Raw genomic sequence first — 26,404 nt, 5'->3', positions numbered from 1 at the left:
CTAATACAGAAAATATTGAACTGAACTTAAAACTGAAGTTATGAGTTAGCCCTCAATCATTGTTTTAAAAAGGAATTTCCACATTTCCCTACCTCTAGAACAAGTTTAGTGTTGCGTGTCTGAATAAACCAGGTTAAAGTCTTGAGATGTCTCCTTATTAATATTTAAGTAGTGGCCTAAAGTTGGAGTTTCATGTTGTTTTACTGTGATAATAGACAAAAACAAAAAAACTGTAATAACTTATGACTTAACTAGTCAGTTGTTCTTTTTTCACAAGCAAATGGTTTTATTTAAATAACAAATAAGCCAGTAAGCACTTTATGCTCTCAGTAACTACTTTTAAGCTAAAACACACACACAGACATGTTTTTGTGGGTTGTTTATCAATTGGAATTTCGAACTTTTTCTATTCATAAAGCTTATAGTTGGGGCTGGATCAGGTAACCCTGAATCCTTTACCAGTACTGTCTTACTTGTAAACACATACACAAACACACACACAACACAGAGTGCTGCAAAAATAATAGCATACACCAATAATCTTTAATATCAACAGCAGCCTTCCAGCTTTTGATCAGCACCATGGACAACGACTGCAGTCAAAATTCGGAGAAAAGAACACATTCATCATAACCTCACACCATTTTCTTCAACTAGGCGACCACAAGCTTGAAACAAATGTAGCCTTGCTAAATAAAGACAACTGTAATATCTATAAGCATAGATCAAAAGCAAGAAGTCAATTAAACGTCCTCACAGACTGACATTTACAACCATTTCCAGAGGACCAGCTTCCACACATAACACACATATGCTAGAATATGAGTAAAGATTTTGAACATATAGGTGGTAACAATGTTTCAATTCTTTACAAAAAGTTAAATACAATGAACAATTATTGACAACACCTTTTCCCCCTAAAACTAGCTAATGTGTTCCCAAAACATTTTCTTTTAAAAATTTACCTGCAAATAATGCTTTTTAAATTATTGCTAATGTTTGGTCTGAATCACCATTAAATTCCAAATAATTACATGCCCTGGAGAGTCCACAAAAGCATGCAAAAATCATAAATGTGTTGACCTAAAAGGAAGAAAAGGGAAGATTAATTTCAGTTTAACTGGACCTGTGTTTTTTTCCAAACAAAACTTGATCATAAACTGCAGCAATAAACTAAATCCCAGCTGCAAAAACGATCACACAACCGGTTTCCTCTTAAAATGATGTTTTAAACTTTTAATCTTCTAAAAATCTTTTGAAAATCTCCAACTTGGAGCTTTCTACTTTTCTGTTTAGCGTAACTTCGAATTAAATGCAGCAGCACTCATTAAAGAAATATTGTTACATGTTTATCCTTCATGTCAACCTGTATCACAGACAAATCTACAAATCCGCGAGGACATGGCATGTGTACACACAGCAGCCTTGTGTTGACGGCCTCGGGGCGGCTCCCTCTCCCTGAGCTCTTCTGAGAATTTACATCATATATTTCTGCCTTCAAGGGGATCATTTCAGGGTCCGCAGGGTCAGCGCATTTTCTCTTTCAGCGGGTAAATTAAATGTTAATTATTTACATTTTTAAGACTTGACTGACCTTCAGTAGAGTTGAGATTATCCTCTGGACTCCTGATTAAGTGATGCCGTTGTTTAGCTTCATATACATAAAGCAACTGAGTGTAAAACCTACACTTCTTGTCTCTTTACCAACCCAAAATCTAAGAAACCACAGTTTCTTTACTTGTACTCTGATTTTATTCCAAATTATGTACGTTTCTGTGATTCCAAATTACTTTTAAAGTTTCCTTGTTTTGTTTTTGAACTATATAGCCTGTAAAAATAGTTCCAACAATTGGCTATAACAAAAACATGCATGTTTTCATTGAACTTCAAAGAAAAGTGATAACAGTTTTCACTATTTCTTAAAAACATCAGTTAAGATAAAGGTTAGCGAGCAGAGCAAAGACACATTTTAAAAAGAAAGTGAACCACGAGAGAACATCAATATAAAAGAAGATACTTTTAAGTGACAGTTTGCACATCTAGAGTTTAAAAAGTTGCTAGTGTAGGTTTAATTTTACTTGTGTGGTGTTTTTTTGTTTTTTTTTACTTCATTGAAGAATAAAAAGAATGAAATGTTTAAACACTCCAGAGATTAAACACCAGTGAGACATCAAGGACAAACCATGAAATGTTCTGTGTAGAAACAGTCTACACTGGCAAAATCTGATGAATACTCCGATTGTGGAATTGGTGAATTGAGTTTTGGTTTTGACTCTAAAATTTCTTTCTGAATTAAAACAAAAGCTGTGAGCCGCTGAATTACAGTTACACTCGGTGTTTTTGATTAAAGTGTTTATTTGGTGACTCATTTCTTGGAAACCCACAAAACTGGGTCTATCTGTTATCTGTTAATCCATTTGGGCAAGTAGACATGGTCAAGACGGCCTCCTGAGTTCAAACTGAGCACAAAGAGAAGGGAAAGTGATCGGGAATTTTCCTACATGATCATTTAGAAAAAGAAAATATCCAATGAGCGACAACTGTCTGGGTGAAAACGCCTTGTTGATGAAGAGAATGGTTTTACTGCTTTGAGTTTATAGGAAGGTAACAGTAACTCAAATTACCAATAGTGACAACCAAAGTATGCAGACGAGCATTTCTGAACACACAGAAGCAGAGGACCACACCTGGTGCCACTACTGATGCTACAATTCACACAGTCTCGCCAAAACTGGACACTGTTTGTGAAAAATCTCAACTTCTGCCGCAACATTCAGACGGTAGGGTCAGAGTTTTTGTGCTGGTGGTGGCGTAATGGTGTGGGGGTTTAGACAGATATATTAGGATTACTTGAAACTACACCGAAGTGTCCGTTACTAACTATTACTTAAAAGTATAGTCAACCACCTGCAAATCTGTCATGCCGACCTCACCCGTCACTACATGCTCCATCAAACTGTGAGTCTTTCTTTCACATGGTGCATTAGGCCAGAGCTCCAGAAGCTTTTCAACTGTAAGACCACCTGCAGACTGTGAACAATACTCTGGGAAAACTGGGTCTAACTGCTTTCTGCTTTGTCCCATTAGTTAGAGGGTCTCTGTGTTGGGATTGGTGGTGGTACCATTCAGTCTCAGTCTCTGGGGGAGTGGATAATGTTTTAAAATGTTTAAAATTGCGATTATAGGATAACGTCATCACTCACATGTTTTTACAGTGAAAACCAAAGTTAACCAATACTGGGCGTGACCATCCTTTAAAACAGGAGAAGCTTTTGTAGGCTCCTCTGTCCTGGAGAACTTCTACAGTTCTTCATGTGATTGGAGAAAGTGCGGACTGTACAGACTGTAAACAAGCTCCACAACCAGCTGCATGACTTTCAATCACATGTTCAGCATTTGCCACAATCGCTCATGGTGGTCAAGATCATCCCTTAAAACTACACAAGGAATATAAGCGTTGAGTGCTGAACATCTATTTCTCCCATTTTAAGATTTTACTATTCACAGTATGAACCTAATACAACGCTTCATAGGACTTTTAAAGATGCTTACACATTTAAAAAACAGAAATATATTATTCTAACGCTACGTTTGTTTTCTAATTAACAAAATATATTCCATACATTTTTATTATGAGTTATTTCTATGAAAAATCAGAATCAGAATACTTTATTGATCCCTTGTGGAAATGATGTAAATCGATCACAAAATCATTCTGTGACTCCCACCTCAGCTGATTTCTTTTCTTTCTTTCTTTTTTTTTGTACAATTTTTCCAGCCCAGAGGTGAAAGCAAACCAGTTTCCCGTTCTTTCATTTTAATGTTTACCCACAGAACTGCTGCTCATTGGATATTTCCTCTTTTTCGTGATCATTTCCTGTAAACCGTAGTGACGGTTGTGCAGGAAAATCCCAGAAGTCACTTAAATCGCCTTTCTGCCTCACTTTCATGCTCATTTTGAACTTCTCGACGATGACTGCAGTCTTTACCTGAATGCACCGAGTTGAACAGGTGTGTCTAATTACCAGCAACATTGTGCAAAAAAGGCAAAAAACAAAACCAAATTGTCCTCCTCCAGGTAAAACGTGTACACTTTGTTTTGTGAAACTTCAGGCAGCTCTGGACCTGTTTGAAAATCCACCCACTTAAAAGAGCAGAAAGCTACAGCCCTGGCTTTAAGGGCTCAGGGAGATAATGCGAGTGAAACCACAAAAATTCACTGTTTGCTGCTGCAGCTCAACTTCAGGGTGTGTTAGCTTTTAATCCCAACATTGTTTGCTTTCCCAACTAATGACTCCTACTCTTGTGTTAATCACCTGTCTCTTAAATAGTGACCACTTTTCTTCAGTCCTGAGAAGCCGAGCAGTGCAGGAAAAGCTGTACTCTAGTCTGTTGTGCCCCCTGCTGGTGATTCTGTGAACTCAGTCAATCGTTTAAAAACTATAATATGATTTGACTATTTTTACTTTCTAGTATGCAAGTAAAAAAAATAAAGTGTATTAAATTATACAAGAACTTTATCTTAGTGGACTAGAGACATGAGACCCATCCTTTTCATTGTGTCCTTTCTATTGGTTCTTAGGAAGATAAGAAGATAAAAGATCTGGAGTGGATTCCATGTGTTGAAGTTTCATTTAGTAGCTTTTCACTGGAATCCTCAGTATGAGGACCAAGTAATGGAGGCCACCATTAGGCTGGAAAAACAAAACTAACCTAACAGGGTAAATGTAAAAATTTGAGGAGTGGCGAAATTAGCTACTTGGTAAAGTCTTAAAAAGAAGAAATAATAACTGAATTCTTTCCAGGTTTAAAATCAGCTTCACAACTCAAGAAAACTCTTGTGGAGTTAGGTATGTTATTATAAAATCGACAGTCATCTAAGGAGCCAGTTTTCAAAAAGGTGCAAACCACAAGAACAAGAAGGTCAAATTGGACTTTGCCAGAAAACATCTAGAAGAAACTGCAGAACTCTGGAAAAAACAAAAAAACAAAAAACAGTGTTTGGACAGAAGAAATCAAAGTTACCTTGTACCTTTATGATGGAAAAAGGAAAGAGGGGGAGGAGAAAAAACAGCCCATGATCCGAAGAAAAGCATGTTGTCTGTCAAACATTGTAGAGGTAATGTTATGGCATGGGCACGTATGGCTGCCAGTGGAACCAGTGGAAACTGGTGTTTACTGATAATGTGACAGCTGATAGGTATACATGGACAATAACCCAAACAATGCAGAAAATGAGATATTCTTCAATGGCAAAGTCAATCACCTGAACTCAACCCAATGAAGCTGTTTTTTCAGGTATTAAATACAAAACTGAAAGCAGAGAGACCCACAAGCAAACAGCAACTATAGGCCGAGCAGAAAGAAAATAAAGCATTTAGTAATGACAAAGGTTTCTAGAATTGCCATTGATTGCAAGGGAAATTTTGAGTTTTATGTTTGCTCTTAAATAATAAGGATGAGAAATAAATGAATAAAAAACTGCTACCTTAATTAAACAAATTAGAAACTAATTACATACCTTCAACTGCAACAACTGAACATTTTTTCCACATACGTCTTATGAAAGTAAGACATGACTCACTTTTTTTATTTACAGGAAAGGTTTTACATGGTCAACATACTAGAAAAAAAGACAGTAAAATTCACATTCACACGGACTCACTGACTCTTTTAGTTGCAATTGATAATACTCAGAAATGTGGAACAACAGATTAAACTAAAAAATACATCACGCCTTGACGGAACAAGTCCTGCACAATGTTGGATTTACTGTTAAAAAATGATCAATCATTTAAACACTACTACTATTTGGATGCTTAGCTTACCATGAAGATTGAAAACAGCTGTCCTGCTCTGTATGCTCTCTCAGGGCTCAACAGTTATCTTGAAATGCCTCTGGCCACCTGTTCATGCAGTTATTGCAATGCAAAATTAAAATGAGCTTTAATTTTAAAGGTAGTGGCGGGATTAAAAACTACATGTTTGCAATCAGCAGTCCAATCTGATGAAAATGGGTTAAAAAGCTTTCCTTAAAAAGCTTTTTCCTTTCCCGGAAGTTAAGTTTCTGATGCCATATTTGCTGTTGTAGAATTTTCCTGTAATTCAGGATTCATTTCAGGATTCACCCAGGACCATATTTCTTACTTTAATTCTCACCGATGAAATAAATTACTCCCGTCTGCAACAGGCCTAGAAATGTTTATCTTTTACACTGTATAAAAGAAACAAATGTGTTACTGATCTTCAGAAGATATCACCCACACAGATAACATCTTACATCTGCTGAAATATCAAGTCACTTATTTCTAACCCACACTGAGTCACTGCAGTGTTACAGAACAATGTTGTGTATATGTTACACTTACAATGTAAAAATGTTACTTTTGATAAAGTAACATTACACTACTTTGAATTTAACATGTTAGTAGTATTAGTAACTGGTTATTCTGTGAACATGTAGCTGTAATGATGTCATAACTTACAAAATTGTGACCATCTTCAGCTTTGGCATTACAGAGTGTGTTTTTAGGGTGAATTTAGGTGATTTTGGTTTCCTTATAGCGAGAGCAGGCGAGCTGTTACTTTCCATTTCCTGTCTTTATGCTCAGCTGAGATAACATAATAAGCATAACTCCCAAATTCTCAGACTACACCTTTAAACTTCAGAAACTGGAGGTAGATATACATCCTATGAGTCAAATGAATAAAATCATGAGTTCTCCATTCTGGACGGGTTGGGGGCTCGTTTGCTGCCCGACAGGAGGAGCAATCCCACCACGCTCACAGAAAATATTATCAGTCCACGCGACATTTCAAGTGCTGCTGCTGCTAAGGCACCAGTAAGTTGCAGATATTTAAAAAAAATTCTCCAGGATTCCTCCTAGATGCAACTCCTTCTGACCTCCTGTATACATCTCAATCAACACTCTCAAAGCAAAAATCACTGACAGTCACCCCAGAGTCTTTCCCACATCTTCATGGTCTCCAATAACCTTATCCCACTGTGGTTACTGCAGCTCCCCTGTTCTTTAATAACTTGTACCGGTACACTTGATCTCCATTCCCTCCATCCTCTTCTTACTCTCCGAGACTCCTTTAGCGAGTCTGTTCTTTCCCAATCATCTGGTAACTGTTCCCCACCATCCAGACCCTGTCTCGTTCTCAGCTGGCACCACCATGAGATAACATCCATCCATATGATGTGTTACCCTATCTTCCTCCTTTTCTTGAAATACCTCTTCACTACATCCAACAAATTCATAAAAAAAATATGTAGATGATGTGAAAAATTATTTCAATAAGCTACCTCCCAAAAACCTTTGGCAAGCACTTTTTATATATTTAACACATTTCTTCATATATTTGAAGGATTCTTATTTCTGTGCTCCTTCCCATCTTTTACTCAGTTTTAACTGTTAATCATCACACGAGTAGGATCATTACATGTCCATTTTAACACATCTGGAGTGTGAGAATCTTTTTATGTTGACATGAGTCACATTTGAAGCTGTTAAACGTAAATTCAGTGAATATTAAATGCAAAAATCACCCATTTTTGCATTTAATTAAATTGTTATTTTCTATAAGATGCCTTTTGTTTTTCAGTTTTGGACTATTTTAGGAATATAAAGGAGACGTGAGTTGCTCAAGCTGCTGCGTTTTGCCCAGACTTCCTCCGCTTCGAATGAGCATTCGCCGTCAAACACCCTGACCTCTAACCTCCTCCTAATCCCCTGTGATCCAGGCGGCTGTTGCTCAGCATCATCCTGCATCTTTATGTGCGTCATTAAAAGCAGCTTGCGTTGGCTGCAGCTCCCTCTCCTCCCCTCTGCTGGACGCCGAGCTATCTGTTTAACACGCTTTTTCATCAAATGTTGGGATCTCCCTCCAGCTTGGTGAGGTCGGAGGCCGTGCCCATGAACATGCTGCGTCCTCGTTCCAGCCGGCTCTTCTTGTCCGTGAGCCGAAAGGCCTCCATGAACTCGTCAATGTCTATGCTGCCGTCATGGTTGCTGTCAATTGTGACGGCCAGGTCGGAGATGGCCTCGTCGGTGATCTCCATTTTCAGGTAGACGCTCAGCAGCTTCCAGGTCTGACGGAAGTCCTGCATGCTGATGAACCCTGAGGTGGTGGAGGAGAAGGAGGAGGAGATTAGAGGTTCAAAAAGGAGTAATAGGCAGAAACTGTTAAAGAAAAGTGTTGCTGTCTGTGTTTGCATGTGATCAGAGAGGCGGGATGAAAAGACTAGTAGATCAGTGGGTTAGTCATCGTTAGGAATCAGGCGACTGTAACCTCCTGCTGCCTGTTTCGCACGCTACAGGTGGATTAACAGAGGCTAAGCTCAGCAGACGTCTCCCACAGACACATCAGAGCCCTGACACACTTTACTCCGTCTCTCAATCATCTATGTAGATTATAAAAGTTAAGTAATTCCTTTTTCCTTTGGCAGCAGTTAAAAATTAAGTTAAACATAACTAATATATAACAAATAAATCAAGAGAAAAGTGTGCAGAGTAAATATGACAAAACAATTATCTCAATAAGGTAAAAATCCAAAGCCACAATACATACAGAGACATTTTAGTTATTTAATGAAGAAAAGTATTTCTTTCATGTCTTTTGAAATTAAATCTGGCACCTGTTATATATTAATATTAGGCACATATTACTATGTAATTAGTAAATTAAATGTTTTAAGGCAAAAACTGACATTTAATTGAAGTTATATAATCACTATATTTCTGACTGAGTGCATTTGGTTGCAGCTCAGGAGGTAGAGTAGGTCATCTACTAATCAGAAAGTTGGTGGGTTGATCACTGGCTGCTCCAGTCTGCTTGCCAAATATCCTTGGGCGAGATACAAACCCCAAGTTGCTCATCCATTGGAGTGTGAATGTGTGTGATAGAAAGGACTTAAACATGTATTTTTTCTCTGTGCTGTTGCTTGGGAATGATGCAAAACTGAGCAATCTAAGGGTAATATATTCCATTAGCAGATTTGCTTCTGCATCGAACAGCAATAAACAGTGGGTGTTTTACCTGAGTTGTCCGTGTCTACAATCCTGAAGATTGTCTCCAAAGTGGAGCGGTGGCGATACAACGTTTCCAGCAGACTCTGGTCAATATGCTGCAAAGACCAAAAGAAGAAAGTCTCATATTCATAAAACAACACAAATAAAGTACAAAAAGGAACATCTGCAGCATTCTGGTGATATTTTATATGCAGCATCTTTCAGATTGGTCAGAAAAATAATGTTGTTTAAGCAGCAAAACTCTGTTTGAATACAACCTGGCAACTGAAAAGATTTATTCCCACGCAGATGTTAATTTTAGGATTCTGGTAAAGATGTTCTTAGTCATCTTTAGGGAGGTTTTCACCTTTTCCCAAAAGGCAAAACAAAAACAAAGGTCAATCCTAGAGTGTTCTGAAAGAGGTCACGTTACTTAATTGACTTCTGACATTTATTGTCTCAAGTTGGTGTCAAGGGGCGTCTCATTTCCCTATTTTGTCCATCCTCGCCTCCCCTGTTTTCCTGCCTGTGACCTGGAAATCTATCTCACTGTGCCATCTTGAAGCAACTCATTCCTAACTCATTCTACTTGGGTAGACAGGAAGGTTACAAGGAAACCTGTAATCGATGATACACAGGTGTATCCTTTACAAATAATTTAAGTCAACAACACATGACAGCAGCATGACGCCACGGAATACACACCGTGCCAGGAAAAGGACACAAATCAATGTTCCTTTGTATCCATTTAACCAATTTCAAGGGTGGAAGGGCAATTTATCTTTTCTACTTCTCTACAACTCCCTGAATCTCGGTATAAAGATCCCTTTTCTAAAGTTTCTCCATATTACATTATTGCATTTTCATGTAAACATTGCTACATCAGCTAAGACAGAGCCGGTGAGTTCTTACATCTGTTTTGGATCCTGTGATGGCAAGCTCGTTGAACCACTCGTAGTAGTCTATCGTGCCTTCGCTGTTCTTGCAGGTGACCAGCTGAGAGCGAAGCATCCTCCAGGGCAGATCCAGATGCATCACACTCTCCACTGCAGAGGCCCAGTCGTTCAGAGACAGCAGACCTAATAGAGGTGAAAGGTCATACTAATTATAAGAGCGCAAAGCTCTAATCCAAGTTTGATCACTGTCTACCTTGTCTAGATTATATCTAAGAAGTATTTTGCCACACAGTTTGAAAACATTCACACTAAAATATTATACTTTGTTATTTTGTGACACATTAAAGCCCAGAAAATGTAAACAGCAGGCTTTTTCTCTGCATCAGGAAGACTGTGAGAGCTAACCAAAAGCTAACTCAGTTCTGTTTTCAAGTTTTTCCAATTCTGTGTGTAAAATAATTAATAAACTACCTTTACTTGTAGGCTGTGTTTCAAAGAGAATCAAATGTTTGCTTATCCAAAAATATGTTGAAAAGTCCAACAACATCCATCCAAGTACCTTTTTTTTCACACTATTTTGTGTTAGGCAAAGCTGTTTGTCTATTGTAAGTGAAATTAAATCCCTGAAACAGAAGTTTCTGTGAAACTCTGAAATCTTCTGAGCTAGACTTTCACCCAGCCCACACGTTGTTTTCATCCTGCACAGGGATCATTATGTTCCACACAAACACAAAGGTGTGGGCTCATATTTCTTTCCAGCAAGTGAATATCTCTTGAGAACTACATGGGAAAAAAAGAAGGAAAGATCTGCAACAAAAAGTAAAGACTGATCTGATGAGGAATGAATCAGTTTATGAAACTCAAACTACACACACCTTTGTTCTCGCTGTCAAACTTTCTGAAGGCACAGAGGAGGTCAGACTTGTGCGCAAACAGCTGCTCCCTCAGGACTCTGAGAGCTGAGCGCTCGGTTCGCCCAACACTGCAGGTGACGAACGGCAAACACAACAGCGTGGCAAACAATGGTTATCAAAGAAAGAGGCAAAAACGGTTTCTCATCAACGTCAGAAACATTTCAGGTGCTTAATTTGTGAATTTTTAAAGTTAATAATGTAGATAAGCTGTGTAGACATGCGGAAACCACTAGTTTCATAAAGCTTCCTTATTGTCTGTTTAAAGGGAGCCTATTGTACTTCCCCTTATTATCTGGCCTGTGTATTCTGTTATAATGGATGCTAGTCATATTAAATGTGGCCAAAGTCTGACATTAGAAAGTTAGTGTATCTCAGGCTTCAGTCTGCTTTAACGGGTCCATAGCAAACAGTTTTTTCTACTCTCTCTACTCTTGGCTCTGGCACACATCTCTGACTGTGGACAGAGGTCTGAAGGTCTGCTTCAGACTATGGATGAACTGAGGTTCTGCACCAAGGCCCTGCATAATCAATATAAGGATTATTTTGATCAGTGAATTATGCAAAGCTACTCTAGCCTTTTAAGACTAAACCAAGTTTGAATTAAGTGAAGAGATGATCTGATAATGAAGAATTTATCTAATGAAGTGAGTGTTAGTAGTACCTCTGTCTCACAGTGAGCTCTCTCGTCATGCTGCTGGCCTGATATTGAATCAAATAAGGCACAAGGTCAGGGCCCAGTTTCACGTAAGCCCCCCTATTGCTCCCCACGTCATAGTAATTGGAGGCAGAGAACAGAGTGAGGACCTGGGTGAATGAAAGAAAGGACAAACCTGTCACTGAAGAGGAAGGAAACACTGATGCTGATCAGGGGAGAGGTTTATGGTACATATGATACTTTAGAGTGAGGCTGATTTTGGTTTTAAAGTACTGAATTTAGACAGCGAGCTGTAGGATTACTGAGCTGACCTTACGGTTGTGGCAGAACTCATAGCCCTCCTGTTTGCACTCATGGGAGCGAATGATGAGCTGCAGATTGTGTCTGTTCAGGAAGTCCTCGGTGACATCAGGGCCCCAGTAGCAGCCTCCACCCCTCACCTCGTTGGGTATGCATCCATCCTGAGTCATCGGGTCACTCCACAGCAGGTCCAGGATCTGGTAGGACAAAGAACTCAAAGTCTTAAAGTTTCTCTACTATATTTAATAACCATTTCTAGCATTGGTGCGTAGTCCAACTTTACTGTCTGCTATTCAGTAAAAGATAAACATTAAATAAGATAAAAAATAAAACAGAAGAGTCAGAAAAAAACCTGTGGAAACACCAGCTGGGGAAAAAGCTAGCCAGTTTTTAAGAGTAGACTGAAGTCAGAGCAGAGAGATTAGTGACGTGGGGGATTACAGCCTCTGAAGTCTTATGCAGGCAACACACAGCACCTCCTGTTAGGTGAGCGTTGATTACTGTCTGTTTGTCTTTCAGGCTATAACTTGAGCAGGAGTGAGGTGAAAGGTCACGACTTCTGACAAAAATATGTGAAGAGTGTGAGTTTGTGGTCAGGTTAGACTGGTGGGAATTTATTTCATTGTTTAATATACATGGGAGTAAAACTACTAAAATCTTACTACAATTTGTCACAGTTACATGCTTCACATCATACGAATTGTAATATTAGACAAAGGCAACAAGAGTAAATAGAGTAATATTTATTAAGGAAAAAAAAAACCAAACCTACCAACCTAACATGAAAAAGTAGTTGTCCCCTAAATCTAATCTAATCTAACGTCCTCACCAGCATGACCTGCAATCAAGGAAACAAGTTTTTCAGATTGCTGTGGAGGAATTTTGGCCCACTCTTCTTTGCAGAATTTTTGAAATTCTGCCAAATTGGAAAGTTTAAGGCTATGCCAAAGCATTTCAATGTAAGTCCAGACTTTGACGAGGCCACTCTAAAACCTTCATTTTGGCAGTAATGAGGCCTGAGTGTGGCTAGTGAATGTGAAAAATGTGGTTAATCACAGTTACTTCATGATTTAATCAGGGTGGGAGTCTGGTAGATTTGGTTAGCTTTTTCTCTTCCCATCATCATTTTAAAAAAGACATATTTTTATTAAATTGGGGTTTTTTTGTCTGTTTTTTAAAAGAATTTGAAGCATGCACATGTGAGAAATACACAAAGAAAGTGGATTTTGTAGTGGATTGGTTTTTTCCCCCTGTTTCAGCTGTCTCCCGTTAAACATCTGGCTTGTTTACATTTTTCTAGTTTGGGAATAATAAAACTGATTTCGTTCTAACACCGACACAAAAGACTCATTGTTTACTTAGCAGCTTCTAAGAAAACATCTCTGCTCCATACTCGCCTGTTTCCACTCATCCACGGTGTTGTCACTGCTGACAGAGTCGGTGGACAAACACAGAGATTCTTGCTCCGGTTTGTTGATCTGGGCGTTCAGAGTTGGCTCTTCCCTCCTGCTGAGCTCCAGCTGGTTCTCCATGTTCACTCTGATCCGATCCGAGAAGTCCTGCAGCGAACGATTTTGGAAGCAATATCGGGTTCCCATGGGTTTGGGATACGTGAAAGAGGCCCGGCGCTGGAAGACCCTGCTGATGGCTGCGGTGTCCACATCTGCGTCCAAGTCGATGGATATTCCCGCCAAGCTGTGGTGTCTCTTCTTCGGAGGTCTCAGAGCCGAGATGTACTGAAGGAAAACAGGAAAACACAGATTACACACATTGCAAGGATAGTGATGAGTAAATAACAGCTTTACTCATCACATGCTGGTTCCTCACAATGTGTCTGTCAACTCTGGCGAGGACGCCGAGGTCCGTGGAGTCAGAGATCCCCCCGTGGAGGACCAGCACCTTCTGGTCGATCACTGTTGCTAATGGCAACCAGCTGAAAATCTTCTGCAGCAGCTTCAGGATCCTCTTCCCGTGCATCTGATGTAAAACACAATCAGCAAAAGTTACTCAGTTAGTGCTTTTTTATTTCTCTCCTTTGTTTTTGCTCTCCTTGCAGACAGAAAGTCAGTTTGCTAAGCGGTAACATGTTTGTGAAGAGTTTATAAAGTTACATTAACAAGGAGATGCTTAAAAATAATGAAATTTTCAGTTTTAGTTTACAAAAATTAAACTCCATTTGTTGATAAGATTGAATGAACCCACAGTATCTGTCTAACTTTAGCATCAAATCACAACCTTAATCATCTCAAAGTGCTTTATATATAGAAACCCAACCATCTACCGTTGGTTAATCCACCTGCAACTGGGAACAGTGGGAACAAAGAACCCTTAGACAAAACTAGTTTATTTCTGTGTGTGACTGAGATGTTGCACTGTAACTTAAGACAGCATGCAGTAAGGAAACCAGTAAGGAGGACACTTTTTGTATTCCTTCTGTCAGTCTTTGGACCAGCTCAGTCCCCCTGACTCAACAGAGACCAGATGTCACCTTCTTTAATGACCGTAAATCCTCTTAGCAACGTGGAGGAGTGACTGGTCTTATGTACATAAGACACTGGTTTAGATTGAGCTTTCCTGGGAAGGCATGGGTAAAGGTAACCACGTAAGTTTTGATTTGCTGCTGCCTAGAAAAGCAGCGATAAGGAGGTGCAGGTTTGCATGAGATGAACCTACCTTGTACTTATTCAACACCTCCTTGGTGAAGCCGTACCTAAACCATCCAGAGGAGTAAAGAAATAAAAGTTTGAATGACAACAGATGAATTTGTGTATACATACACGTGGTGTATGTTTATTAATTTCACCTGAGGTTGACTATGTGGTCCTCGTGGTTTCCTCTGTTCAGGTAGACATTACTTGGGTAAACGAGCAGGAATGCAAACAAGATGAGGAGGATCTCAATAGAGTCCCTGCCTCTGTCCACAAAGTCTCCATTAAACACATAGGGCTTCTCTAAGGACGGCATGCCGTTCTGTCACGTAAACAAGATCGAAGGAGTGCACAGTTAAAGGGACAAGCCGCAGTTTAAGTGTAAACAAATCAACCACATACAAACAAACCAAACAGTAGATTAAACCACTGATGCAAAAAAAGCTGCAGGTAAACTGAAACTAAAACCACCTGATTAACTGACAAAGAAGTTAATCAAAGAAGCACATCAAATACTCTGATTACAGCACCTCAATGCAAAACATGAAAATCATTAGATTCTCAGGAGTTTAAAATTATATATATTAATCTTTTTTAAATTATTTAACTACACAAAAACATTTTTTAAGGACATTTTTGGAAAATTATCCTTAAATTATCTTGAACATATGTAGCAGGTTTGAAGATGAAGCAGTGATAGCAATGAAAATGATGAATTTTTATTGATTTTAATAATCGTGATTTGTAAATTCCATTTTTTAAAATGGTATCTAAAGCTCATCAGATGAAAAAAATCATTATTCTGGGTTCAAAGATGGGATTAATTCAGCACATTCAAAATGTTTAAGTTTTCATACCTTATAGAAAATCAGCAGCAGGTCTTCCAGCTGTCCGTGCAAATCACCTGTAACAACAGGACAGAAGGGGCTGGCTTAAAAATGACTGGAATTTACAGCACACTTAATTTGTATCTATACTTTAATTCAAATTCTGCAACTTTAATGTTTCACTCTCTTCCACTATGAAACAATGGTTTCTGTTGGCCAGCAGAATTGACCAAAGTCCAGTTTCTTATAATAAAACAAGACTAACATTTTAACGCTTCTTTGATTTTTCATTGTCTTTACTAAATATTTCCAAATTTCATCAGTTCCATGTGCTTTACCACCACTATCAAAGAATATCTTTATCATACCACAAATCGTGATTTCTTTGCTGTGGCAGGTGGAGATACGGTTGATATTTGGCAACATGCGGAGCAGTTTCCACGTCTCCAAGAGGAGCTGAAGGACGTAGCGTGAGTGCAGCTGCTGCTGGGAGAGAAACGTGTTAGCAAGAAGGCCTCCAAAACAGAGAAAGCAAAGTCATAAGCATATAGGAAATAACTAGGACCACTGCAAATAAAGCTTTTTACATTACAATGCAGTCAATTAATGGCACGTGCTGAACTTGGATGTAGAACATTTTCTCCAAAAAGACCTACTTTCTTATTCCTGAAAGCCTCCACCAGACCGACTGCTTCCTCTACCGTCAGAGGAAAGGTGAGATGAGGTCCCGAGTAAATCTCCGGCACCTCGATGTTCTTGTAGCAGAAGTACCTCTCCCACTCTGCGTCCCGGCAGACCTCGTTCTCTCTGAAGATGTGCGAGATCAAATTTCCTGCAAGGTGGAGATGGTTCAAACTCAGAGATTTGATTTACAGAGGAAAAAAACAAAAACAAACTCAGAATAAATGCAGAAGTCTTACGTTCATTGCTCGATGGTGTGAAATTGTCCATGAGGTAGCCAAGGAAATTATAAAGCTGCACAGGAAAGAGACAAAAAGGTTGTAGTTTTTTTGTTAATTGCTTTTTATTAAACACTCAGGTCTCGACTGGTTTGTGGCAGCAGTTTCTCACCTTGATCTGGGCCTGCTCTCCAGAGTATTCGATGGACTGGAAGATGTTCCAGGTGTATCTCCGCCTCATCTCTGTGCGGGCGACGTACTGACGGTACCATCGCTGAATCAGGATGGCAGCTCTTATGGCTGAAACACAGAACACACGTGATCAAGAAAAACCTCACATTTTAATCATTTTTTTTCACATGCTACTATTGACACACACAGTATAAGAGGCGCTGCAACACAAAAATCTGCTGTTTTTAAAACCTTTTTAAAGCAAAGCAGGCAAAATTTCAAAACACTTTTGTATTATTAGACTTGACTACCAATTCTAAGACTTTTATTTCCTGATGTGCATTCAAGTTACAAGAGAAAGCTTTAAACTGACTTCTCAAATAGTGCTTGGAGGATAAACCAAGAGGCCAAACAAGGGTATTTATACTATAGCGGTACTATAGTGGATGTGGTGTCATCACCTTTAGATGGGGCTGAATTCAGCGCATTAGATACCCAGAAAATGTCTCTTTCTGAATTAGTTTAACATTGAAAAAGGTTTAATTTTAACACAAGTTAGGATCTTTTTCTCCTCTGAAACAAATATTTTTCTTCCTAACTGTAACTAAGTATTGGCACCAAAACCCAACCAAATGTGAGTTAAAGCTGGAGTTATAGGTGTCCGATACCCTGTTCTTCCAATTATCTCAGATCCTTTTTTTTTTTTTTTTTTTTTACCTTGAAATACTCTTAAAGGACTTCAGGAACACTTTTATTTCCATTCAGATTGGAGGAACAAACAGTTTAGCTGGATAACTTGTTCCTAACTTCCCTGAACCAACACTTAGCAATGAATTTCTACAAGTAATCTAAGAGTAAAGTTACTGTTAAATTTTAAAAAAGGCATAGTGGCAGTTTTATATCTGTATGGTTGACTTTAAAACCATCATCAGAAACAGATACAGGTGTTTACTTTCTCCACTTTTCAATTAAAGCTACATCCTATCTGCAACTTTTAGTAAAAATATTTCCACCTTGACCCAGATACCAGAGGTCTGAGTTTATGTCCAACATCTGCCAAACAGAAACATCAACAAGACAAAAAAAGGTCAAGCAGATGTGGCTTACTTGTAACAGCTGCAGGCAGCAGAGAAAAAAGAAACACCAAAGGACAAACACAAAGACAACACGTAAGAGCCAGAATAAGGAAAAACAGGAAAGAGTAAAACTTTTGCAATCAGCGTGATTGGTCATCGACCATGTATGTCAGTGTATGCGTATCACCTCTTCCACTGGATGTGGTGTGTTTGTGGAGATGGTTAGACTTTGTGACGCCACATCCCATGACTGTTCCTGTTCAAAGGACCAATCAATCATCTCATCAGTGCAAAAGGATTCAGAGTACATTCGGGTAATTCATCTGCTAGATATAATACTTGAGCACATATTTACACGGGACTGCTTAAGTACTAAAGAGTTTTAGGCTTTGAAGCCACTACATTGTTCTCAGGCTGAGATAGAAGTTCATTACTCTGCTTCGTGCATGTTTTTTAATAGCTCTGCTTCTTCTTTTTTTAACTCTAAGGCACCCCTTCATTGACACTGAGAAATGCTGAGCATGGCTCAGAAGCAGCAGCAGTAGGCAGAGAGCTGGAGGACACTGAACTCGTTCGACTTTGTGGCCTTTTAATCTCATTATCCGCTGGTTGGCCTCAATCCTGCCACACAGGACTGTTTTGTCTGAATTCTACGAAGGGTTATATAAAGCAATCTATGGAAAAAAGGAGGCAGAAATACCTTCACAGCTGGAAACCATTTGGCACAAATCAGCATTGAGAATTTGGAAAAAATCTAATAAAACAATGAGCATTGAATTCTGAATGGTTTGGTTTGTTTGATTATTTCATATTGTATCACATTTCAGGAACAAATTAAAGTCTTGTTCTATGCCAAACGTGGATACAAAATTTAGTAATATATGACCATAAGAAAAGAACCAAAACTGTGATGTTTAGCATCTTTTTTCCCAGTTTGAACCTGCTTTTTAGTTAGCTGCTGTAGAAATCCATCTATACAGACTTACTCAACTATTACAACTTGAAATCCGTTGCTTACTTACGCAGTCACCTTCTTTATCCAGTCACCACTTCCCAGGTTATTTGGCTGTCAGCTTTCAGTTCATTTGAGTGTTTAAAAAGCCCTTTGCTGTGTTGCATCCTTCACCAGAATAGCAGCAAGATGTCAGTTAGACCGGTCATTGTACAGAAGCTTCATGTATGAAGCAACCCCGACCATGCAGCTCTCCTGGAATGTGGCTGAAGCTGCTTTAGTCTTTAGTCCCTTGGTGTGATCACATAATCAAAGCACAAAGCCACAAGTGGATAATCTGATCTAATGACCTGATAGGTCCAAATGGGTCTTCATGTAGGGAGATGGAAAGGTTTCAGCGGTAAACATTGGTGGCAAGAGGAGACCAAGTCTGTGTTTACATGTGAGCACCTACTGATGATATGTCTGTAGATAAAAACAAATTCAAATATTCTTCACCATTGACTTGATTTTATTTTGGATTTCACTGACCGTTTTCTTGAATACTCAACCCCCAAGCGCAACAGTTTCTTCAACTCGGATCCTTTTTTTATGATCGCTAAAATTTTGGTGTGTGGGATGTTAAATTTTTTTTAAACCTTTGAAGTGGTGACAAAACATATCTCCAAAAGTTGATTCTGTTCATCTGGACGTAGCGTCATCACTTGGATGAGTGACGAAACGTTTCGTTTTACTTACCTGGATGATTGAGTATGCATCAAGAACATAAAGGCTAAATTTATACACCATCCATACCCAACGCATAGATTTAACCTAGAATAAATAGCATCAGCATAGAGCACCGAAGAATAAATTAGTTTTTCAAAAATCATTTCTGGTTCAAATTTCTGCTGACTTTATAGCTTTTGTTTTTCACAAGAAAATATCTTAAAGTCGAAGATGTTTGATTTGGGTTTTAAAAAACCAAGCAGACGTTACATTTTAGAAGTATTTACTGCGAAATTTGTACTTGTAGTCATTGGAAATATTTACACTAACTTTCTAACTAGAACTTCGACATTAGCTTTGAGGGGGTCATGTTATCTCCCTCTATATAACGTCAAAACAAAACATTTAAATCTGGGTTGAGGATAAACAATTACAACGCAGCTGAACGCTTTCGCTCTTGAACGCCTCCCTCACGGGACGCTTTCATAATGGCGCAGGTGAGTGAGGAGCTAAACGTCCTTTTCTGCATGCTGCATGACAACAGACTAATACTTTGGGTTAATTTGGCTCGTGGTGTTTTGCGCTAAATCTTTTTCTTCTTTTTTTGCCTCTAAATGAATAAATGAAGAAAACAAAGACATAGCAAAAGCGGAAATGCAGCTACTGGTTTGTGTAACATTAGAGATCATAAAGGTTCAGGGTGGCAGTTATTCCCTCAGTTTCCGGTTTAATAGGCATTTAAAGACATTGAATACAAAAGCCCCGCAGTCCCAACATGTTTCTGAAAGTCACAGCCGCGTAGGCTGTTTCCCACTTTTTTTTTAGCTTTATGTAAGAGGTTATATTGCCCTGGTGCTATCAGCATGGTTGAGTCAAACATTAAAGCGCTTACAGCGTGTGGACTCTTAAAAAGTTAATCCACTGAAAAGGGCTTAAGAATAAAAGATCATAAAAGTAATCACGTGTCCCGATGTTTTTGGTAGTGTAGGTATCATTTTCTCAGCACCTGGATCGCTGTTTCTGTTGTAAGCGCCTTGAGGCGACGTTTGTTGTGATTTGGCGCTATATAAATAAAATTGAATTGAGCTGTTTGTGTCTTTGAAGACAAGGAAGCTTTTTATAACGCTGTATTGTTGTTAAGGGAGGTCAACATATCAGAATTTAATGTAGGAGCTGCTGTTTTTAGGATTGTTATTCAATTTTGGGCGTGTAGCATGATTTCATAATCCACTTCACTACTGAGCGACGGGACAAAGGCAAACTGTAGATGTGAGCTGATTAATGAACTTGTTAATTTAGCGGCATAGGGTTAAGGTGTTTAGCAGGAGAAGCAGTGCCCCACAGCGTCATTGCAGCTACTGCAGTGGGAAACTGTTGTGGTTTATGAAAAAATTACAAAGTGACTTTAGGACTCACACACAGGCAAAACTCTACAGGCTGTTCAGTCCATTAAGCCCAACCAGTCATGGCAGATGACCTGAGCCCTGTTCTGCTGGAAGTTTCTTCCTGTTAACAGGGAGTTTTTCGTTCCCACTGTCACCTACTGCTTCCTTAAAGGGTTTTTTTTTATTTATTTTTTTATTGCTGGGCTTTCCTGTCTGTTTCTCTTTCTCTCTATAGCCATTGTTTGGCTGTTTATATATTGATTGATTGATAATACTTTATTCATCCCAAGGGAAATTGTTTTAAAGGCTGCCAGGCGATCCAGCGCCATATGTCTGTGTTAACAAGCAGTTGGAGTGGTGTACATATTAAAGTCACTGATGAATGTTTATATAGAACAGTCACTACTGATATAAAACTGTTGAATGAGGGAAAATGGTAAAATTAGAGTCTGCATGGGTGGGTCGCCTGTTTGAGCTGCAGAGTTACACAACTGCAGAGAGGCTGTGGTCCTGATCAGTCCTACTGGAGGTAATTAATAATTGTAATGGTAATAATTAGAATATAAGAGTTACTGCAGGTGTGCTTCATGCAAAAAATGCACTCTCCATTTGGAGTCGCTCATATGGATCTTGCTGCTGCATGCTCGATAAAGATTTTTTTGACTTGCGACTCCTACAAAGGGTAAGCAATACACCAAAACTGGATTGCATTTGTACTGACCATTAATAGAGCCAAATGGCTGGTGTTTTTTAAAAAGAAATTTAAAGCTCTGTGAACAAATTTGTCATCTCCAGGTTTTTGTGGTGTTGATGCACTGGTGTTGGTATGAGTGTTACTTACAGTAAAATTGATGTGGACACAGTTAAAGCTAGATCACTAGATGTCTCATACCACTAACAACACATAAGCACGGGATGTAACCTAACCCCTAAAGCTCTGTGTTGTGGCCACCAGTTAAATCTTTTTTCTTTTAAATACTTCTACTTAATTTCTGAGAGAATCCAGTTATTCCATCATTTTGGGATGCCACGTGGCTTTAAAACTGAAATCACTTTTAAGCCTCAGCCTCAGGTGCAGTTATAAAAGTTGAATTCTTGAGTACAGTTCTGTTTTGTAATTGTCTCTAATGTTAAAAACCAAAGAACAAATTCTTAGTGGCAGCGGCATGGTGTTTGACGTCACCATTACCCACAAATGAAAGGACTGCCAACAATCTGAGGACAGACGGTTCACTGCAAAAATGCCTGTGTTGTCCGCAAACAGTGCTCATTTAACATAGCTTCAAGGAATCAGCTCAGAGATGCTTGTCATGATCTTCTAAACAACATCAGTTGAAATTCAGTCAACAATATTGGCTTAGTTTCTGCAGCGAGCATCTGACCAACAACCTCATCATCATCCTCTGCAGTGGAGATGATCCATTTACCCCAGTCTGGATAAAACAAAGGGAACCAATGTGCAGTTTTGTTTGACTGATAGAATGAAAGTTTTCATCTCTTCTTCATCATCATCATATCATCGTTTTCATCCAACCAGATTTAATAATTTTTAAAAATTATGCTTTCTTTTCTTTCTCACACACATCCATGTTTCCAGGCTGGAGATGTGATTTCACAATCTTCTGCTCTGACTTCAGGTGCCAGATTGTCTTTACTGCACATTCATTTTAGCTCTTAAGAGATCAAGAATTGTAGTAATTCATTCATTCATTCATTTTTTGGGGGGTTAGTGATGCACAAGGACAAGCTGTTACATGACAAACCTAAATTTCTCTGAAAGGACCTTTTTATTGCACGATAAAAGTAGTTTTATTATGCTTGTGAAAGGGGGAGGGAACTTCAGTGCTGTTAGTTTGAGCGATCAGAGCGTTCACAACGTTGTGTTCTGCTTTAGTTGCAGTCTTGACTTGGCTCCAAGCGTTAGAGGATGAAGATCGCTGTGGTGGGAGCCACTGGGCAGACTGGACAGTATCTGGTCAACCAGGCCCTGCTGCAAGGCCACGTGGTCACAGCCCTCGTCAGGAACCCGGGGAAGCTCACCGTGACTCATGAGAATCTCAAGGCAATTATCTGTTTTAAGCTCTGTTACGTGCAATCAACAAAAGTAATCATGCACATTTTAACAGTCAGTCTTGTAACTGTTTTCCAGGTGGTGACGGCTGATATTTTCTCGGCAGACAGTATGAAGACTCATTTCAAAGACCAGGATGTTGTCATGTCCTGCCTCGGCTTCCCAGCCTCCTTCTTCACCGGGGTGACAGGCTACACTCGGTCCATGACTGCTATGGTCAGTGCGATGCAAGAGACCCAGGTGAACAGGATCATCACCATGACCTCCTGGTACACAGAGCGTAAGTGCATCACACAGATGTGGCCCTTTAGATTTGTTTTTTAATGTAACTGATATTTCTGAACTTGCTTTCCCAAAATGTGAAGGACAGGTGTCAAGGTTTGGCTTTGAGTCAAATGATTAAAAGCTTCTTTTTTAGCTGATTTATGAACATAGGCTACGTTGAGTCATGAGCCTGAACTGAATATGTCACTAAGAAAACGGATGGAGGCACTTTCAAAAACTTGGGCTTTGAAGGTTATTTGGCTTTTGTGGCTCAGGCTGTTCACTGTTTTTGATTTACTTTTTTCAGCAAACTCTGGAACTCAGTCATCATACCTGATCAGATTCCTCCTGCTGCCATTAATCCGAAGTGTCCTCAGCAACATGTATGAGATGGAGCAGCTTCTGCAGAAGACGGAGGACATCAACTGGACTGTGGTGCGTCCACCTGGCCTCAAGAACCTTCCGGCCACAGGTAAAAGCAGACGGATTGCATCATGGGTAGGGGGTGTCAACAGAGAATGGCGGAGCTTAATTCAGTGGAAGCTTTCTGACTTAGTGGGATCTATTTTGCCTTAGTGCATAGTCTCACTTTGCTTTGTATAATTTCTCTGAGATCAGCAAATCATGGAGTTCAAGCATGTAACTGGACAAACTGTTAGGTTTTTTACTATCTGGCTGTTGTATTCTTTTTGTCCTTTACAGCTCAAGAGTTTCTAACCCATGAGGGATACTTTGTGCCTGACAACAATGGTCAACCTCCAGGCAGCGCAGTAGGAAGAGGAGACGTGGCTCGCTTCATGCTCTCTCTGCTCAACAGCAACGCCTGGGTCAAGAAGGGAGTCGCCATCACTACTAAATAACAAAGAAGAAGCCAGGCTCTGTGCTCCAACATATTGGCTGTATCCATGCAGGGAGACATTTTTCGGGGATATTAATCTTGCAATATTTACAGTGAAGCATTCAGCGTCTGGTGCATTAAATAATTAAAGTTGTAGTCCTCAGTTTTTTAATGCAGTTGAATCTATTGTTTTGTATTTGCGTTTTACAAATTTAGTGCTTTTATTCAGTCATATAAAGCAACGATCTATAGGCACAACTCTTAATGAAGCTTTGCTTCATAAGATGGGAGTATGTTTATAGTTTATGTGGGTAAAGTATCGTGATTGATTTCTCCTATAATCAAACAGCACTATGTTTACAGCTTGGCTTAAACTTAGCTTTAATAAAATAGCAAGTCCCCCTGAAATCTAGTAAGAACAACCCATCTGAAATTGTTTTTTTTTAAGCCTCCAAGCATGGCAATGTATCCATTGTAAACACAGCCAGAGCTATCTTCATGGTGAGATTCCGCTGAAGCTGGAATAACTGGTCTAACTGGGGTGAAGTGCCTATTAGGAAAAAAGAGTTGCTAGTAGAAATAACTGTCTAACTGATCAATGTTATTTTATTTACTTTTTTAAAAAAAAAGTGTGTGTGTGTGTGTGTGTGCGCGCGTGCGTGCGTGCGTGCGTGCGTGCGTGCGTGCGTGTGTGAAAACCAGTGACTAACTGTGAGTGCCTTCCCATGCATATTGCACTGTCAGACACATGATGGCAGTGCTGTGCCACATCTAGTAGTTTTAAGTAAAGCAAAGTTACTTGACTCTTACAGGTCGTGTCCATAAAAAAAAAAAAGTAATGACAGGTTATCACCAAGTGCTCTGCATGTGTTAAAAAAAAGAAAGAAAAAAAAGTACTGTACAAGTTGTGTGAAATGAACAGTTCTGAAAAGGGTGAAGGAATATTTGTGCTAGAAGTTCAAATACAAGGAGCAAATTTAGGAAATATCAGGTTAAATGAAATCCTGAGTTGAGAATTCTTATCAGAGAAAATTATTTGTTGCTTGTATGAGTTTTAGTTGCAGAGTCGCACCCAGCGTCGTGTTTTTGAAAAAGTTGATTCCAGCGAAAGTTTTCACTACTGCTTTTTTTTTTAAGTGAGGATGTGGCTGTGAGCTGTATGCAGGAGTAAGAGAGTGTTTCATATTCGGCCACTCACATGAGGTGGGGGTTTTTTTTGTTTTGTTTTTTTTACCTGCTTACATAAAAGCAAACTGGCAAGTTACCAGAAACCTTAAGGAAAAGAATTCCAGAGTTTCCAACCCAGTCACAAGCAATCGTTCAAATGCTTTTCATAGCTAAGCACCTGGTCCAGAATCCAGACACACCTTCTCACTCTGGTGGTTACTGTATCTTGTCCAGGCACACTTTCACATGTAGACCGGACCCACTCTACTTACCGAAGTAGAAAAAGAAAAGCCTCACTTCATTTTTTTGTTTTTGAATGATGATATAACTTCCCAGTGTCAAGTTCGTGTTAAGGTTTGTTTTTCATTTTCACATTTACCTATTAAAAGTAATTATTAACACAGTTTGACTACAATGTAAAAAAAAAAAAGTAAAGAGATGTAAACCTTCTCTGTGGTATTACTCTTTTCCTCCCATCTGGCAGCTCCATCCTCAACATCCTTTGTCCAGTCTATCCACCATCGCTCCTCTCCAGATGTCTGAATCACTGACTCCACAGTCATTGGTTCTAACCATCAATCTCTTTTCAAACAACTCAACCTGAGCTGTTTCTCTGATATACTTATTTCTAATCTTGTCCATTGTGGTCACTCTCAACAAAAGCAAGAATCTTAGCATCTTCAACTATGTAAATTCACATGAGTAAAAACCTTCCTCTTGCAGATAAAAAACAAAACAGTTATCAGTACTGGAGACTGCGTTGCTGATTCAGCTGATAAATGAAAAAAACTGAGTCAGTTTGGCTCTGACTCTGTGAGAGGACGCAGATGAGGATGACATCAGCTGTTTTAATCAGATGCCACAAAAAGAAAAAGGATTACATGCTCAATGTTCTAAAGCAGGGGTGGGGGAACTCAAGGGCTGGTGTCCTGCAGGTTTTAGATGTGTCCTTGATCCAACACAGCTCCTCCTCAGCATGTCTCAGTTCTCCAGAGGCCTGGTAATGAACTAATCATTTTATTCAGGTGTGTTGACCCAAGGTGATGTCTAAAACCTGCAGGACACAGGCCCTCGAGGCCTAGAGGTCACCCACCCCTCTTCCAAAGTAATATGACAGCTGATGGTTCCTGCAGTAAAATGTTTGTATACATTGCTTTTCTGCTGCTTTCGTCCACTTACATGCCAGCTTAGTGATTATTTATTTCCAAATTTTTATTAGAATTATCACGTGTTTAAAGATAAAGAAACTTGTTTAATTTTGGTAACTGCAGCTTGACCCTTACACTTGTGAACATGTCACATAAAATTTTTTTTCGTGGATCAGTCAAGCTGTTCATTCACAAGTGAGAGAGAGAGAGAGAGAGAGAGACAGTGGAAAACATCTTTCACAGAACATTGTCTTAGAGATCATGATAACAAACCTGTATTCTGCTTTCTGTTCCGTGACAGAGTAAGGCATGCTGTATCATGTGTAGGCGATCTGATATTATCGTACCCTATTTCTGTAGTGAACATGAAACCACATTCCAGTACAAAAAAGTTGAGTGGACAAACAATGCAGGAGGATAAGATGTAAATTTTCTGCTCAGTTGAACAGACTGTCTCTGGCCAAAATGCCA

At 39.2% G+C, this 26,404-nt stretch overlaps 2 protein-coding genes across 3 annotated transcripts; one reads left to right on the top strand and one right to left on the bottom strand.

The window, feature by feature from the left end:
- Nucleotides 1-5,572: 5,572 nt before the first annotated feature.
- ppef2a (protein phosphatase with EF-hand domain 2a) lies at nucleotides 5,573-17,648 on the bottom strand. The gene is made up of 17 exons (XM_085476109.1): nucleotides 17,588-17,648; nucleotides 17,432-17,440; nucleotides 16,326-16,453; nucleotides 16,175-16,229; nucleotides 15,911-16,086; nucleotides 15,623-15,737; nucleotides 15,285-15,331; nucleotides 14,583-14,749; nucleotides 14,453-14,489; nucleotides 13,607-13,756; nucleotides 13,177-13,515; nucleotides 11,791-11,976; nucleotides 11,486-11,628; nucleotides 10,786-10,892; nucleotides 9,927-10,093; nucleotides 9,043-9,130; nucleotides 5,573-8,124 (listed from the first exon to the last, which is right to left on the bottom strand). Exons 1-17 carry the CDS (start codon nucleotides 17,646-17,648, stop codon nucleotides 7,871-7,873), a joined length of 2,229 nt encoding a protein of 742 aa, XP_085332235.1. The 3' UTR covers nucleotides 5,573-7,870.
- Nucleotides 17,649-19,517: 1,869 nt separating this feature from the next.
- Nucleotides 19,518-25,235, top strand: LOC146697388 (flavin reductase (NADPH)-like). Of its 2 annotated transcripts, none has more exons than XM_085476107.1 (5): nucleotides 19,518-19,557; nucleotides 22,340-22,507; nucleotides 22,595-22,796; nucleotides 23,088-23,252; nucleotides 23,483-25,235. In XM_085476107.1, exons 2-5 carry the CDS (start codon nucleotides 22,373-22,375, stop codon nucleotides 23,638-23,640), a joined length of 660 nt encoding a protein of 219 aa, XP_085332233.1. In that variant the 5' UTR covers nucleotides 19,518-19,557; nucleotides 22,340-22,372; the 3' UTR covers nucleotides 23,641-25,235. The 2 variants fall into 2 exon arrangements, with proteins under 2 accessions (XP_085332233.1, XP_085332234.1); XM_085476108.1 differs by lacking the exon at nucleotides 19,518-19,557 and adding an exon at nucleotides 21,960-22,082.
- Nucleotides 25,236-26,404: the final 1,169 nt, after the last annotated feature.

The sequence above is a fragment of the Copadichromis virginalis genome, linkage group LG12 (assembly GCF_057382275.1).
Source record: "Copadichromis virginalis isolate Kocher_CV1m ecotype Utaka linkage group LG12, C_Virginalis_male_GT1.1, whole genome shotgun sequence".
Taxonomy (NCBI): Eukaryota; Metazoa; Chordata; class Actinopteri; order Cichliformes; family Cichlidae; genus Copadichromis; species Copadichromis virginalis.
This window is presented reverse-complemented; position numbering and strand designations above follow the sequence as displayed.